This window comes from Lathamus discolor, chromosome 2, assembly GCF_037157495.1.
Source record: "Lathamus discolor isolate bLatDis1 chromosome 2, bLatDis1.hap1, whole genome shotgun sequence".
Taxonomy (NCBI): Eukaryota; Metazoa; Chordata; class Aves; order Psittaciformes; family Psittacidae; genus Lathamus; species Lathamus discolor.
Window position 1 is genome coordinate 832,316 of NC_088885.1, and position 17,588 is coordinate 849,903.

Below are 17,588 nucleotides of genomic sequence, written 5' to 3' on the forward strand. Positions count from 1 at the left end.
AGCTTTTCTCCAAGCCAAGAGCAGCTTATGATGTTTCCCTGATGAGGTATTCTGTAGGTGTGAGGAATAGGAGCCAAGGTCTGTAACTAACTTTAGGCATCAGCTGAGCCTCTGTCTATAGTCAGCAGAAAGAAAGGGCTTGAAACTGGACTCTCCCTTTGGAGGGGTCTAGCTTTGATTATAGAGGGAGCTAAAACAACCAGATTTGGCACTTAAGGTGCCTTCCTTATTGCATGTTTGAAGATGAATCTGTGTGCTTATAGGCTTTGACAAGAATGATGCAAGCATCCCTAAAGTGCTTGTTTTCTATAGGCTCTGACAAGGTTTATTCTATCAGTTTGGATTTTATTATGAAATTGTCTTGAATTGGAGAGTTAGAGCTTCTTTAAAGAATAAAGAAAAGAGCAGATACATCTTTCTAGAGCCTTTGGTAAGGGATGGATTTGTTAGCTATATGGTATGTGGCTGAGTAAGGAATGTTCCATTGTCAATTATCTTGCTTCTGCTATGTCTCTTAAACACCAGAAGGGGAATCCCTCTGTTTGTATGGAGTCATTGATTTGGGGGGTGTCACTTAATATGGCAAAAATTGTTCAAAGCTTGTATTAGTCAGAATTACTCTTGACTGCAGAATTCTTGACTGATGAACTTTACTTTCAGCATCCTTTGGGCCGGATAAACTTGGCTAACTGCACAAATCATCAGATTGAACCTGCCAACAGGGAGTTCTGTGCCCGTCCCAACACTTTTGAACTAATAACTGTCCGGCCTCAGAGGGAAGATGACAGAGAGACTCTTGTCAGCCAGTGCAGAGACACCCTCTGTGTTACAAAGTGAGTAGATAGATAAAATGCTATTTAGTGTTCCATGGATGATCATCTTGACATTTTTTGGAAGAACTAAGTAGAGGCAAAGAAAGGCATACCTAATCCTTTGGGTTCTTTGCCTTTTAGGAACTGGTTGTCTGCTGATACTAAAGAAGAGCGTAATATTTGGATGCAAAAGCTCAACCAAGTCCTTGTTGACCTTCGCATGTGGCAGCCTGATGCCTGCTATAAACCAATTGGAAAGTTTTAAACTCTGGAAGGGAAATGCAAAGAAAATATGTATGCAAAACCTGCATGAACTACAAAAAAAAAAAAGGAACTTAAATGGAAATGTGGGAAGTCTTTGGGTCACTTATGCTTTAAATTTCAGAGAGTATTTAACATTATACAGGAGTATATTATGCAGTATTTTTATTTCACTTTTAAGAATTTTAAAGCTTTTTTTACTTCCTAGCTTTTGAGTATGATGGAAGTAATTAGCTGTTTGCTAAATGTGCTGGATAATTCCTTTGTTTTTTTTTCTGGAAGTCTTTTTTAGCCAAGTATATTCTTTTCTTTAAACAACTATTGCAGGAATCACACTCCAGGGGAGGAAGGGGGGCAGGCTAGTGAAAAAACAAGCTTCCTAGATAACTATGCTCCCTGAAAGAAACGATAGCTCAGAGTTTCCTAACAAGGATGATGCTGAAGAACATTTACTATTGGAGGGTTTGTCAGGTTGTTTTTTGTATTGATCAGGCATAGAAGTTATATTCTACAATGTGCATTATAGGTATTTCTTGCTTGCGCAGTGTCCTCGCAGCCAGAACGAAACAAATGCACAATATATTCATACTTCTTTTGCCATTTCTCATACCAACTGGTATGGATAAGTGCGTGGCATGTACACTATGTGGTTTACAGGTGTGGAATTATGTATGCATTATATTGCACTTTGATAGAGATGAAATGTCTTGATTATTTTTGTTAGGACTGCTATATTAAAAAAAGAGAGAAAAATAATATTAGGGTTGTATATGTCAGTATTTCCTGGGACTTACGCTTTTTACAAGTTAGAGTTCTCCATTTGAGAACCAGGAGCAGGTTGTAAAAGTGCTTTCTCTTAATATAAGACACTACAAAGCTGCTATGTACCAACTAATGCTCCGCTGGCTGGAAGTATGGCTCTTCTCCCCCCTCGTAGACATGTCCATAAATGCAGATAACAGCAGTACTTCAGAGCCATCCATAAAGTAACAAAACTTCTCAGTTAAAACTTACAATTTTCACAGCTTTTTGCTGGGCTTGGTGAAATACCAGCTCATTAATTGCAGATGCAATAGTGGAATACTTATAATTGCTATTGCTGTCATGTATTCACACTTGAAACACTAAATTCTATTAGCTTATACTGTTTTCATCCTGCCATTTCATCCTGTTATTTCTTTTACATCTAGTTGTCTTTTTCTGATGTCTTTAAATATTTCCAACCTCTGTATTGAGATTTATTTTAGTCATTTAAAATAAAGAAGACACTTTTTCCTTGGTTCGTGTCTTCTGTGCATTTGAGATACCAGTTTGTAGGCTGAAGAAGAAAAGCTGGGCTCCAAACAATGTTTAACAAAGGATTCTCCCATTCAGAATGTGAAACTCAGAATACTACTTGATTGGGGAAGGAAATGTGATGCCTTGGGAGTAGCAATGGACAGTGGATACAGGGCAGACTGTCCACTTAAATTTCCATGTGGAGGCTTCAAAGCCACCATACTCCATGAAGTCAAATAGCTTCAGGTGCCTATAGATGCTCAATATCTCAAAAATACTTTTTTAGGGTGTGATTTCAAACCAAGCTTTCAGTCTGGGAAAAGTTTATGAGCAGAATGGCATAAACTAGCCCTCCTATTTGCAGCGCATTGGAACCAGCCAGTGGCATAATCCCTCACCTATTCACCTGCTCTAACTGAAAGGCCCTTATATACCATTCCTTCTACAAATCTGTACTGCTCCAGTGTTTGAATTTCATGAAACCTTGTTTGACTTCAACCAGTCTAAGCACCAGGAGCCATTTAAAACTAATGGCATAGACCAGGATTCATAGCTTGATACTGCTTTTTATAGTAATAAGCTTTTTTGGAAGCATTTCTTTAAATATAGGACTTTATTTTTAGAGTGGTACTGGGATGCGATTGGTGGTGGTGGTGCAGAAATTCAGCCTGTTTTTGCAGCTGAATTCTATTTTCTTTGAAATAGAATCATAGACTCACACTGCCAGGGATGGGGCAGCCACAGCTTCTCTGGGCACCCTGTGCCAGCACCTCAGCACCCTCACAGGGAAGAACTTCTGCCTAAGAGCTCAGCTCAGTCTCCTCTTGGGCAGGTTCAAGCCATTCCCCTTGGCCTGTCCCTACAGGCCCTTGTCCCAAGCCCCTCTCCAGGTTTCTTGTACGCCCCTTTAAGCACTAGAGAGATGGAGTGGTTGTAAAAGCTGATGGCTTAATATGCCCAAAATTAATCTTTATTTGTGCATAGTTACTGCATTGGTAAACCGAGCTCCTGCAAAGCTTGCCTCCAAGGTGTGAGGACATGCAGTGTTCTGTGTTCCTTTGGCCAGTGGCAAGCCTGTTGTTTTGTAATGTCCCTAAGACGCCCTTTGCCAAGCACAGAGCAATTACACTGGGCAGATCCAAGAGCTTTATTTTGGGTTTCAGGTCATCTTTGAGAAGATGCTGTTCTAATTTTACAAGAGAGCTTTTTTCCCTATTGTTCGCAAATTCAAGATGTTCACTAATAAGTCTATAAATGGAAAATGCTTTGCTCTGGGCAATGAAGCTTATTTTAGCTAAGGAAATTTCAGTCTTACTAGCTTGTAAAACTCCTAATTGGTGTTATTAAATCCCAACCTCAAATGAAACACAATAATTTGCAATGAGATTGCTTGAAAATTGGGCTTCTGAACACATACTGTTCCCTTCCCCCTTTTAATTGCTATGCTTCTGTATTTTGGCGTCGAGGCAATTATCTGATATTCTCTAATTGTTGCTTGTGCTGTAGTTGGTCTATAGTAAAACCATGTGGATGCACTTGTTCCTTCTACCCACTTGTTTTTATTGGAAGACAGGAAGCCTGAACAGGTAATAAAAGATACTTAGAGGTGTTCTACCTGGCCTGTGTGCAGCAAACTGTGGAGAGACTTTGTATGGAAAGCAGGTAGGTTTCCTTTTCCTTCTAATGCTAACTAGCCTTCCTCAGGCATGCCTCTGTGGAGCTAGAACAGTTTCTTGGGAGAGTGGGTGTTTTGCTAACATTTAAATGCCTTCACTGAATTTTGGGCCTTATTAGGAAGTATCATTCAATTAAGGAATATAATCCCTATTGGTTTCCTAAAGCAGGTGACATGAATATTTACTTAAATGTTAGCAGTTGTCCCAAAGGAATTTCTACCTTCAAAGCTGCGGTGTTGACTGTGCTGCCGTTCTGTGCTGTCTGATCCCTTCATCACCACTAAGGTTGTGAGCAGGGGACAGCTGCCTCTAATTTCCTTGTGTCAGGTAAGGGCTGGCCGGTGTCTTCAGTGATTCCCTGGGTCATACCTGAAAAAGCTATAGGACTGGGTACACCAGACTTGATAGGAAGAAAAAGAGCAAAGATTTATTAAAGGTTGAAAAGGCAACCTGTTTTAAAGACACAAAGGGTTGTCAGGTTGCTGTCTTTTTAATGCTGGGGGCAGGGGGAAGAGAACTTGTGCTCAGCGTGTACTAATGATGCCAGGCAAATCCAAATTCCAGCACCTTGTTATTCCTGGCACATTTTAATAAGCAAATAGCAGCTAAATAATGTAGTGACACTCAGGGCAATTCCATACAATTTAGAGCAGTATAATGAGTTGGGGGTTTTCCTCCCCACCGCTTCCTTTTGGGATCAGATTAACTGTTGAAACAGCACAAATCGAATGCCTAGGAGTTCTGCAGGGGGAAAAAAGGAGGTAGGGTTAGAAGTTTGCTATGTATGGAATTAAAATCCCATATGGATTTGAAAACCAGTACAAGTGGTCTAGCTGGCTTTGACTTTTATTTTTGCATAGCATAGCCTACTTGTGCAGGTGAGATACTGACTGAAAAGAGCGCTGTTATGTCCACTGCTACTGGCTCTGACAACTTGCCCTCTCCCTTTTTGTGTGTGTGTCTTTAATAATCTGGTTCCGTGGCATGCACTGGGAAGCATCACCATAAACCAAGTCGGAGCTCCGGGCGTTTGAAGTCAGTGTCCACCTTGATCTTTGAATATAGCTTCTATCTGGTCGTTGAATGGATTCTCCTTTCCAAGCACCTGAGGCCACTCCTGCAGTGCCTTCTGCCAGGTGATGCTTGTGCCGAGGGCTGCAGCAGCCTGCAAACAGCACACATACTGTCAACTTCTTGTGCATCTACAATGCAGTTCTTTCTTGGCAGCATTTAGGAGACCCCACCGTAAAGATGACTCCCATGTACAGCAGTGTGATGGACCATAACCTCTAATCAAAGAAGATGCCCCATGCCAGCTGCTTGACCTGGAGGAAATCTTTCTGAACAGTCAAAATAAGGTGAGGACTAATTATCTGCACCTCCCTGACCAGTTGTTTGGTTGATAGTCCCCAGCTGCTTCTAGCTGCCTATGATGTCGGGTCCATAAATGTATATTCAAAGCCCTAGACTCTGATTTTATTGCGTTTTCTAGTCCCAGGCATTTTGACTATTTTAAAGCATCACTTGAACATAAAGTGTAAAACCCTTGAAAGCCCAAAGGAATTCATGCTTCTAAATGCCTCTGATACTTCTAGCAAATATTATCCTGTAAAGAAACCGTAAGTGCTGAGGAGAAAGAGGCCCAATTATATCTAGATTAAAACTACCCAGCTCTGATGCCCTAAGTTTGTGCCTCTTGCTGGCTGTCTTTTAGAGCTTTGTTTTGCCCTAGAAGTTACTCACCAAAGAGAAATTGTATGTGCTATATTGGCAGGGTGAAAACCATCAGGGGATGTAGCAGAAAGGGGATGAGACAACAGCTTGCTTCTCCTTGAACCAAGTTTTCACACCCTGCTAATGCATTTTTGTTTTAGCTTCTGACCCACAATTACGTTTTGCTTATACGGTAATTTTATTTTCAACCCTAAAACTCACTCTAGCATTGATTGTAATCATGAGGCTTAAATAGGGCTAGCCAAGCCTGCCTTTGTTTTGAGGGTGGAGGTGGCTTTATGGAATCAACACTGTTGTTTGGAGTTTGGGAGCAGGCTGCAGTCTTTGGGGAATTTTAAATGCTTCTTTATAAGTCCTGTGCTTTGAAAGAAACTGTACCGATGGGCAGGGAGACAATGATGTACTGTAGGTTACCCTGCTCTTGCAGGGGGGTTGGACTAGATGATCTTTTTAGGTCCCTTCCAACCCTTGGGATTCTGTGATTCTGTGATTCTGTGACTTTGTTCTATTCAGAGCTCCTGTATACATGTGTGGGGTGGAAGCTCAGGATCTGATCACTTGGGGTCTCGGTAAGCTCCTGAAGGAACTGGCAGAGCAGAGGGATAGAGGAGGTTGTGCAATAGGGTGTTTTCTCCTGATCACGGTTATTCTAGGACACCCTATGGCTGCCAGAGGGCTGAGACCCATCTCTGTCAGAGGGGTCCATTCTGGCATGGTAGTCTCCAAGCATCTTTCACAAGTCCCTAAGCCTCCATATGTTTTGTAGCTGGGTGGGTTGGATGTTTCGCTTGTTTATAAACCCTGCTGTCCGTGCACAGTGCAGCCTCTGCAAAGGCATCACTGGAGGTGTGGCCTACAGTGTTCACAGTCCTGCTGACTGCACTTGAAGGCTTAGACTGCCCTAAATTCTGTAGGTCCTGCTTGGACATCATTTCATGCGGTCCTGGTGATTTTGGTTATTCACTCTGGATGAGTAATGTGGCGCAGAGAAGAATTCATGATTCTGGAAATCACTTCCCTTACAGCTTGCCTTTAAATTCCAAAGCTGCTGTGCTCTGAGAGCTGCTATAACTCATGTGGGGTTTGCAATTAATTTTTGGTGAAGATGAAGTGATTCTTTTAAAATGCAATATTACCCATTCCTCTCTGAACTCTGGGTGACTGCCACTGGGAGGTGGCTGAGTTATTTCAGCAGCTTCTGGCTATCTGTTTTCTGCTGCACCCAGCTGGTGATAGGAGTGCTTCTCAGCAAAGCAAAGGGAGAAGCTAATCACGCCCAAGCTGTGCTTTCCTGCCTATATGTAATCGTTAAGGATCTTACAGGCGTCTCAGGTTCCAGTTTGTGATGCTCAGGGTTTTTGTGTTCTCCCTGTTAACTTCATAGAAGCAAGAAATGAAGCTGTTTCTGCAGGATGCTGTTGAAACACATGGCCCTGTCATCCAAACCTGTTCTAGAGAGAAGCGATGTCCTTGAGGCCATCTGGCATTCACAAGGATTCGCAGTGAAATATTGTAGTAAGGAAGAGATGCTGTAAAAAAAAAAAAAAAAACAAAAAAAACAAAAAAACAAATCCCTGGGCTCCTTCTGTAGTCAATGGGAAGGGAAAGTCAGAGTTCTTCCAAGGACAACTGAGCTGGACTTTGGGAAGTAGTGTCTCAAAGGGAGCTCTAGAGGGGACTGAGGAGGACTGAGTGATGCACTTTGCTTTTAGGTGCCAAAAGTAAATGGCGTGAATTTCCTGCACCTGAGCTGGGTGTTGTGGAAAAGCACCTCATGGAGCCCTATTTTAGTTTTGACACTGAAGGGGAATGCAGTTGTGCCAGGAATGAGTGTTTTGTTTGCAACTTAATAAAAACATGCAGTAACCCCCCCTTCCTCTCCATTACATTTGCAGTGAGGGAGAGTGGTTCTGGGCCAGGCTAAACAAAGGATTCTTTCTTTATTTATCTATCCTTTCCTCCCTTCCTCCCTTTTCCTTTCTGTCTTTCTGTCTTTCTGTCTGTCTGTCTGTCTGTCTGTCTGTCTGTCTCATCTTCTTTCCTTTCTCCTTGCAATGAGGAGCCTCAGGCAGAAAGGTTCAGTTCCTTCCCACATCCCTTCTGCATGGTGGAACTGACTACCAGATATACCTGCTGACATATGCTTCTGCCATGGTTATACCAGCAGATTAGTGTGGTTTAATTACAGGGACAGCAAGTAAGTGGCAGGTGAAATCCAGGGGACACATCAGCCACTGGCTTATCCTGCCCAGGACGACGGTACACTTCCAGCTCACCCTTGGCACTGTGGTTCTTGTGTCCCAGACTCCAAAGTCTCCCCACATCTGACAAGAGCTAAAATGTTAATGCTTTCCTTGGAGTGCTGCTGCTCGGTGCAACCACCGGAGAATATCTGTGAAGTGCTTTGAGATCTTCAGGGAGGAAATTCAGTAGAAACACCCAGGCTGGGTCTTATCGGTTGTATTTATTTGTCAAGCTGTACCTGAGGCACGAGAATAGCTGCAGAGATTGAAGTAAGTGCCCCCCCCTTCACTTGACAAGCTGCACAGCATCAATCCTCTCCCACAAGGCATATATATGGTATGAAAGCTCTACCTGGCCAGAGGCATTCACTTTGGCAGAAAGCATAACTTTGAAACTAGTCTGAGGAGTGAGTTGTCTATCATCTCTCTCAAGTGTACTCTTAAATATCACCCTCTGCTCTCACTTCCCCCTCTCTTTATTGAGAGAGCCACTCCTTCAGAGCTGAGTGCTATGTCTCTGTCCAGATAGTGGTGTGTTGATAACAGGCTTGGGTATACTAGCAGGGAAAGAAAAACGGATTTAAAGCAGCGGATGTTTGGATAAGGCTAATTAATAAATCCCGGGAGGGCAGTAACTCACTTGGACCGAGGCATATCTACAGCTGGCACCTTGGCTGTAAAGGAAAAGGTACCTATAAAAGCATTAACGTCATCCTAACAGCAGGAAGGGGAGATGAGAACCGCTGCAGGATGCCAGGTCCAAGGGGAGTGAAATATGGCAGCGCTTGGCCTCACCTTGCAGCGCGGCACTTGGGGGGCTGTGTGTAGTTGTGCAGGGTCCTTCAGTGCCCTTCTGTCATTTGCTTTTGGCTGAGGCAGGATCCCTTTCTAATAAATACTCACTGCCTTCAGCTCTACGTGCCTCCTTGCAGCTGTGGGGGTATGAGGGATGTGGGCAAGAGCCTGGGTGAAACGCTGTGATCCATTGAGCTTGGCTTCCACAGCAGCCTGTTGATGTGGGTCACAAAAAGCCTCAGGCCAGCCTCAAGGTAAGAGATAGATGTGAAACAGAGACCTTTTCTTCTTCACTCCTGACTCCTGGTATTGCACAGATGGCAGGGTTGGGAATGGGGTTCATTTCATCACTGTTCTCACTCTTTCACTGTTTCATTTGCCAAGTTTTCTCTAATTGCTTCCTTGCAAAAGGCCTGCAGCAGAGAACTCCAGACAGGCTTTCTCCACCTCCCCAGGCTGCGAGCTCACACCTCCATGCATCTATCTCCTGGTACTGTATGGTAGCCAGGTAGGAATTTCTGTTATGAAGCAGCCCCTCTTCAAACAGGAGCCACTTTGGGCTTAGCAAGGCTAAGCAAGCCACTGTGCTGCTCCAGCCAATCAGCACGGGTCTAAAAGATAGCAACTAAAGCACATCTTTTGCTTTGAGCTTTCCCTGCAGGTCCTCCCTGGCTTAACTGACAGCAGATCCAAAGGGGAAGCTGCCGGAATGTTGCAATCCATCAGTGTTTGCAGTGCATGCCCATTAAAGTGCTTCGCCACGGACTGCTCCTTCCCAGTGTGCAAGACAGCATCCCATCAGGTTATTTGGTGATGGGGGTGTGGGTGTCAACAGATATGGGGTGTTGGCTCACATCATAACACCAGTCCATGAATTCACCCTGTGCTTTTGGGCAGGGGAAGCTCAAGGCAAGCAGCACTGCCAGGGGCTGGGCAGCATGGTGGGTTTCACTTGCATGGCTTGGTTGTAATGGGGTGGAAGAGCTTTCTCCAAAGTCCCCGTGCCAGGGCATAGAGCTGGTACCATGTACCACAAAAACACCTCCTCCTCCTCCTCCCAGCTGCCACCCGGACCTGTGTCCTTGGGCAGCGATGTTGGGAGTGGAGCTGGCTGCTTGGAGGGCGCATTTCCCTCAGTGGCAGGTAGCAAGGTACTTCTGGAGCCATTGCTAAGTAAACGGGATGGAGAGCAGCTGCTGCTGGTGGTGAGAGCCACTGCTGCTACACAGGGCTTCAGCTTGTGCAAAGTTTTATTCAGAGCAGTATGGGGAAGACTGGCTGCTGCTTTGCTCTAAGTGTTCCAAATCTGAAGCTAGTGTATAGAAAACTTGTCGGTTTTGTTTGTAGCTGATGGCAGAACATGCTGTCTGTATGCCTCTGACAGAGTTCAGAAAATAAGAGTTTGAAGTTGAATATCATAGAATCCCAGCCTGGTTTGGGTTGGAAGGGACCTTAAAGCTCCTCCAGTTCCAACCCCTGCCACACGCAGGGTACCCCTTCCACTGGAGCAGCTTGCTCCAAGCCCCTGTGTCCAACCTGGCCTTGAGCACTGCCAGGGATGGGGCAGCCACAGCTTCTCTGGGCACCCTGTGCCAGCGCCTCAGCACCCTCACAGGGAACAGCTTCTGCCTAAGAGCTCAGCTCAGTCTCCCCTCGGGCAGGTTCAAGCCATTCCCCTTGGCCTGTCCCTACAGGCCCTTGTCCCAAGCCCCTCTCCAGGTTCCCTGCAGCCCCTTTAGGCACTGGAGCTGCTCTCAGGTCTCCCCTTCAGGAGCCTTCTCTTGTCCAGGCTGCCCCAGCCCAGCTCCCTCAGCCTGGCTCCAGAGCAGAGCTGCTCCAGCCCTCGCAGCATCTCCGTGGCCTCCTCTGCCCTCGCTCCAACAGCTCCACATCCCTCTTGTGCTGCTGCCCGAGAGCTGGATCAGGACTGCAGTGGGGGGGTCTCTCCAGAGCAGAGAACAGGAGGAGAATGCCCCAAATCCGGTCCCTGCGATGTGCTGCCCATTCCCCCCTGCTCCCACCCATCTCCAGGGGTGGGTTTTTACCTGGCTGGGGTGGAAGCCATCAACTGGTTCAATCAGTTGCCAGAGCTCACCTCCCATCCTGCGCCACTTCTCAGCTGCTGCAAACAGTGCAAGCACAGAGGGGTTACCACTGATGAGCACGCAGGCGCCTGCCCAGAGATGTATCCCTTCCCTCAAAGCACAGAGAGCTCTGCATGCAGATTATGGGAACTCCTATAGAGCTGTCAGAGCCATACCTTGTGCAATCCCCTCTGCTCGGGGCAGTATTTAAGCCATTATTGTTTGGTTTTTTCCTCTGCCATATTTATGCAAGGAAATGCTTTGAACATAAATGATTGTAAACCAATTCACTTTCCCTCCCTAGCAAGATGGATGCTGTAGCAAGTAAAGCTGTAAATTATTTAACACTGATTTAATACTTTTGCATTTCCCATTTCAGTTGCATCTTTGGCAGTGCAAAAAAACCTAGGGAGATAAAGAAAACAGTGCTTTTCAGAGACAGAGATGGCAGCACAGTATTCACATGGGCTGATGTCTGCAGGAATAGGCTGTCATTTTCAGTTACTTCTGAGCAGCCTTTTTCAGCTCCAACAAAATAACCTTTTGAATTACAGAAGCATGACAGTCAATGCAAATGATGCTGTGCTGTAAGCCCCAGAGCCAGTCTTTCTCCCTTCAAAAGGGCTGTGGAGTGATTAAGCATAGGACTAGTGGATATGACATTAACAGACTGTAAACCCAATGATTTCATTTATAATGACAGGTTAAGAATTCTTAATAGCATTATGGGGGCATCCTGTCAGGAGGAAAATGTTCTCTGTTCAAGCACCACACTTTTGAGATAGATAGACTCACTGCTGTTTGATGGACCCTGTCAAAAAGTGATGTTTGGGTCCCCATACTAACTCTGAATTCACAGAAGGGTGATATTCCCACTTTGCCTATAGAAACTTAGTTGAGATAGTCAGCCAGAGTAACCTGTTTCAAGACACAGGGCTTGGAGCTTTGTTTCAAATTGTACATTGGGCACAGGAGGTTCACCTTAGATTACACCACGGAGTGCACATATAGATGCACAGAATGAGCTTGCCTAATTCCTTATATATGATACAAGTACAAGGCTATATGTTGTTTTGCTTTGCAGAGGGATGACTGTTCCAGCATCAGAAACAGCAGAGGAGTGAGTAAGAGAAGTAAGGCTTATATCAAGATAGGTCAATTTAGACCGTTATAATTGACCTGCAAACATCCTAGAGCAGTTGAACAAATACCCACAAACTATGCCATGAGTTTGTCTTAAAAGTGCCTATTGCCTTGGCTAGACTAGAGCTTGCTCCCATCCACACTGGGAAAAAGCTGAAACAACCACCGCATAACCTATTTATTGCTCTACTTGTTAAAGGACCCACTAAGTTCTTCATCCAAAGTCAACACAACACAGAATCATGGAATAGTTGGCTTGGACAGGACCTTAAAGGTCATCCAGTTCCAATCCCTTGCCACGGGCAGGGACCCCTTCCACTGGAGCAGCTCGCTCCAAGCCCCTGTGTCCAACCTGGCCTTGAGCACTGCCAGGGATGGGGCAGCCACAGCTTCTCTGGGCACCCTGTGCCAGCGCCTCAGCACCACACAACACCTGAGCTTGACTGCCCATCTAAATATAGAACCAATACTAGTATACCCAAATTTTACTCCAAGAAAGCTGGCAGCTGCTATATATGTACATACATATATATATATGCCTGGGCCAGCCTGAAATCAATGTACTCATCACAGTGTGCAACCACTGCTAAATATTTGATGTCAGGAGAGTTTAAGGGAGGATTTGCCTTGCTTCAGAAAGAGGCCAGAAAAGTAGGTCAGCAGCTTCAGCTGCCTTTGGAGCACTCATGAAGTGACAGCTTTCCTTATGGCAAGCTCCAATCATTGGCTCCAGGGCTTCAGGCAACTTTGCAAAGTGTCTTTTGGCGCTGATGTTTGTATGTGCGTGTGAAATGTTGTTTACCTCTTTCATTTAACACGAGGTAATCAAGAACAGCAAATTATATTAAGATGTTTCTTTATGTGAAAGCAAATAAATTACCTAAAGTTAGTCATTTAACTTATTAAAGCAATTTGCCTACCCAGCAGGTAGTTAGATCCAAACCCTAATGACTTTGTAAATATTAAGTAGCTGTGGCGAAAGCTGCAAAGAGGCTAGGACATCCTGAAACACTGTGCTGCGGTATTGAACCTGACACAGAACTACCTCTCTGTGTGAATATGAACTCAATCCCTCACCTCATTCTGATTCAGTTTTCAAACAGGAAGAGCGAGCGTGTTTCTCCTTGCAGTGGAGCTGGGCTGGTGCTGAGTGATGCCTCAAGATGGAGCCACGCACATCTTGCAAGGGAAATGGAGCTGAGAGGGATCCAGGGACAAGCGTCTGTCCCCAGCCCCACAAGGACACTATCCATTTCATAAAAGGTTTCTGGTTCTTTTGTGGGTTTTCTTTAAGTGTCAGTGCAGAAGGAAGCGATTTAGGTAATGAGCTTACCTAATGTCACTTAAGAGCACAAAAGGATGAGTTCTGTAAGCTCTCCAAGTCATATGTAACAGTAGCATACAGGTGCTTAAGGAAGCATAGGAAAGAAGGCCTGAGGCACTGCTCATCCCAGAGGAGGCAGCATGCTCAGTGATATAGTAAACCACAGCCCATGAAGACCACCTTCACCACTGCGGATGTGCCATCTCCAGCCCCACCACCAACACTCCCTGCCACCCAGCATGCTGCACAGCAGGGTTGTGGGTGCCAGCAGCGAGGAGCGGTGTGGAGGTTATGGTCCCTAGGCTGGTGGTGTGGTCACGCCAACCAGGAGATGGCATTAAGTGTCCCCCCTTACCCCCAGCTCTGCCAGCAGGGTCACCAAGGCTGGCTGGCTCTGCTGCCCTCCTCCCAGCACAGAGCTAAGCCAGGAGAGCATCTCAGCAGCCCAACACTTGACTAAATGCTTTGTGAGGAAGTCAGGAAGATAAAAGCAACTTACTTTGCTTCAGTGGGAAATCCATGTAGAAAATATCAAAGTTGGCAAATTTCTCAGATCTCGCTATTTCTTTCAGGACATTGGAGAGTTGTAAAGCTCTCTGCAAAAATCAAGTGATTTAATGATGATTCATTGCTACTCACGCTGCTTTGCATGGCTTCAGCTTTTGTCTCTGATGTGCAGTCAGGAATTTGAAAGCTAATGCTGCCCTTTTAGCTGGAGGAAAGGAGGTAGAATGGGATTCTTCATCATCATATAGACTTGCATAAGCACCAACAGCCGTTGGGCTACGCAGTTCACCATGCAGTCCATCACTGCAGGTTGCGCTGAGGCCTCAGCTGAGGTGATAATACAGCATATGTCTCTAAGCCTCTATCAACATTCTGAATTTCTGTGTTGGAGGTCTCTTGATGAGTGGCAGCCCGGTCATTTTTGTTGCTCTTAGAGAAAACTGAAGCTTCTACAGCAAAAATGCTTTCCTTTCCCATTATCCTTCCTGCTACTGTGTTGTGGGTGCTAATACCATATCCTGCCCTTACTTTCAGCAGAGAAAATGACCTCTTTTGGACATCTGAGTGATATATCCAGTGTGATTCCTACAGCTGTAACAGAGATCAGGATCTCCTAAATATTTAAGCTGTGCCGTCTGGATAATAACATAGACAATTAGTTTCAGACAGGGGCTCAGAAAGAAGATTAATGCATACCCTGCAGACATACGCATTGTTCATGGACAGAGGTTACATGTTCTGGATTGTTGGTATGAATTTATAAGCTGCAATCCTGCAAAGATTTAGAGATGTGCTTAATTGCCTCTCTGAAGTCAAGAGAGGCCATAAAATGAAGCACATATGTAAGCCCTGGTGAAATTAAGGCCGTATTTTTTGTTTAGGAATTGCAAACATTAATACAAGTATACACAGAGATGGCAGATTTGGTTATTGGGCCTTTTACAGGGTTGCAGGGGGTGCTGGTGTTAAAACCCAGCTTGTATTGTAAGGGAGTAAGCGTCTGCTATTCTGTGACATTCACTTCCGCAGCCAGATTTGTAGGGTGAGTTTTAAGACGTCTCTGTTCTGTCTGTTCCCATTCCCGCGCTGAGCCTGGCTGCTCCTCGGTCACACCATCTGCTGGTGAAGTCCACAGAGATGTGTCTGAGGCAGATTAGCACAAATCCTGAATGAAGATAGGCTAAGACTCTTGCTCTAGGGGCCTACTCCATCTGCCAGCAAAATCTATGCAGTTGGCTTTTCATTCTCACAGCTATATGACCCACAACCCTTTTCTTTCCTATCAGGTATGTTTTCTCCTTACAGAACATAAACTCAGCTTTTTCTCAGGGAGATCACATGCTTTAAGAATGGATTTGGGCAGCTGAGAGGTTGGAAAGGGAATACATTCATGAATCCATTAACCTTGCTGCCACCAGAGCCTCAGAGGCATTTGAAAGAATGGCTACTGATGTTCCCCCATCTTCTCCCCACCTTTGGTAGAAGGAAGTGTGCTAACAGCTTGCCTTTGAGATTTTAGGCTTACATCCTCAGGCACAGGAGCGTCTGTGCAAGAGGCCTTTGTTGAGACTTACCTCTGAGGTCAAATTCCTGAGGGTCTCATTGGGAGTCATCCAGCCCCTGCAGGGGCTCACCTGGCCAGGCACAAGGAGCAGGGTTTAAGCAGTGGGTCGAGGGGAAAGGGGGCTCTTAAGTGACAGCCAAAGACCTTACCTGGAGGCAGTCAAGGAAAGAATACAGTTGGCTGTATGTGATATCCCTGTTCAGCTGCCCTGCAAAGCACAGAGAGAGAAACATCATGGTCTGATGGCCAAACGCAGGTCTGTCTGTTCTCATGCACCAACTGCAACCCACCGATGCATCCTTCCTGCTAAAGGTACCCATGTCCCCACAGCCTCCGGGGTGCTCCCACATCCCTCTCCAGCCTGTCATGGGTGATCCGTCTAGCACACAGGGTTAGTCATCACAGGCTGTGCCAGTGCCCGGAGTGCGTGACTGATATTTCGCCCATTAACATGTCTCTCATCCTCTCAAGAACTGCAGGGCTTGTGAAGCTGAAGGGAAGATTGGAGGTGCTGTATGTACTCTGAGTCTCACATTTGCCTCAGGGAGGAACAATTTTGCTGTCACGGAGGGAAGTGGATATGCTTGTGTGGGTGAGTAAATTCCAACACCGAGTCAAACACGCAGCTGATACTGTGCTATGCAATAGCCTGGCTTGCCAAGAAAATCACCCATTTTCTCCACCTTTTTTCCTTAGCTACAGCCAAGATGGCAGTTGAATGGCCATTCAGTTCGAGTGTGTGGCACACTGATCATCCCAACAGGCTTCACTGGTTTTGCAGTGCTGAAACATGCAAAGCGTGATCTCTGCTGACTGAAACCGGCTCCTCGGATAGCTTTGCAGTGCTGCCCTGATAGAGATGTGATTCCTGCCTATTGTTTCATAGATGCCCATCACCCAGCACTGCTATCAGCTCCCTGGGGAGCAAAATACAGGGAGCTCAAAGGTCTAATATCACTCCCAGGTACTGGGGATGTCCCAGACCCATGTGGCCCAAAGGTGCTGCGATGGGCTGTCAGGGAGATCGGATTCGTCAGAAGGCCAGACCTTCTGACTGCATCCAAGTGGGGAAACCTGCTTACAACCCCTCGGAGGATCTGCCAGAAGTGATCTCATCTTGTTTAGGATTAATTGGGTCCCTCCAAGGCAAATCAATCCGTCTAAAGTATTTCCAACCAGCCCCATAGCTAATCACTCATTTGGCTTGTGGCAAAAAGTGCTTCCTGTTGGCTCTGATGCCTAGATAACCAGCAGAACTGTCCCTGTGATAAACAGGCACTCAAGGAAAGAAACGTGTTTATGTGGCTAAAAATACTGATCACAGGCTTCCTGAAAGGGATGAGATGTCCCTGTTCTGTTTTCCTGGGGAGCAGTGTAGTGCTTAATAGAGACAAATAGAACAAGGTGTCAGAAGCAGAAATGGAGAGCTCAGACTCCCTGAAAAGAGGCAGGTACTTCTGAGGGGGGAAATAACCCCCAGGAGATAACACAGAAGCTGTGGAGACAGTGGCAGTGACTGAGGAGCTACAGAGTCCGCTGAATGCTCTAGTACCAGGGGTTGGCAAAATCATGTGAAGATATAACCTACTGTTTCAATGACATGATTTAGCTTCTCTCTCTCTGCTGATGAGATCTGAGATGACAACTTTCCACTGGCTTAGATGCAAAAAAGAATCCTTTACCCCAATACAAGTAAGAACAGGAGGCGGACAGCCAGGAGGCACCTCACAGCAGCTCATATTCACCTAAGGGATGGTATCTGTCGTGCAGGTTATCCCAGAGGAAGCGCCCATCCACCAAGCCTGTTAAAATCACGTGACTGCCGCTTGGAAGACGGGTGTCTAGGTATCGCAGCGCCTGCATCACGTTGGAGAGCATCTCTTTGGGTGTAGTCATGTAAGCCAGCGTGTCGTTGTTCCTGCAGAAGGGGAGGATGCCAACAGGACATCATGTCAGGTAACCAAAAGCACCGTTTCCCTTGCTGCTCTTCCACGCTGTTAACTAAAAAAGACCTTATCAAAACGATGCTATGTGTTTTAGTCTCTCATTGTTATTGCCAAAATTGGAAGTGATACAGAAACCTTCCTCAGTGTAACTCTTCTTCCTGCTGAAAACAGATAGATGTATCCCTTTTTTATGCGTGGCGTCCTGTTGTGGGTTAAGTCTA

The 17,588-nt window shown here is 45.6% G+C and overlaps 2 protein-coding genes across 2 annotated transcripts in view; one reads left to right on the forward strand and one right to left on the reverse strand.

Moving 5' to 3' along the window:
• The window catches only part of ANLN (anillin, actin binding protein), a 28,065-nt gene extending 25,713 nt beyond the window's left edge, over window positions 1–2,352 (forward strand). Inside the window, exons 24-25 of the mRNA XM_065665363.1 lie at window positions 661–833; window positions 954–2,352. Of these exons, the coding sequence (XP_065521435.1) occupies window positions 661–833; window positions 954–1,077 (297 nt within the window). The 3' untranslated portion in view covers window positions 1,078–2,352. The remainder of the gene's footprint in view (window positions 1–660; window positions 834–953) is intronic.
• Window positions 2,353–4,978: 2,626 nt separating this feature from the next.
• Window positions 4,979–17,588, reverse strand: part of AOAH (acyloxyacyl hydrolase) — an 87,622-nt gene continuing 75,012 nt past the window's right edge. The window contains exons 20-25 of the mRNA XM_065665364.1: window positions 17,167–17,339; window positions 15,571–15,629; window positions 15,432–15,491; window positions 13,850–13,946; window positions 10,845–10,921; window positions 4,979–5,192 (exon numbers count right to left, since the gene is read on the reverse strand). Of these exons, the coding sequence (XP_065521436.1) occupies window positions 5,064–5,192; window positions 10,845–10,921; window positions 13,850–13,946; window positions 15,432–15,491; window positions 15,571–15,629; window positions 17,167–17,339 (595 nt within the window). The 3' untranslated portion in view covers window positions 4,979–5,063. The remainder of the gene's footprint in view (window positions 5,193–10,844; window positions 10,922–13,849; window positions 13,947–15,431; window positions 15,492–15,570; window positions 15,630–17,166; window positions 17,340–17,588) is intronic.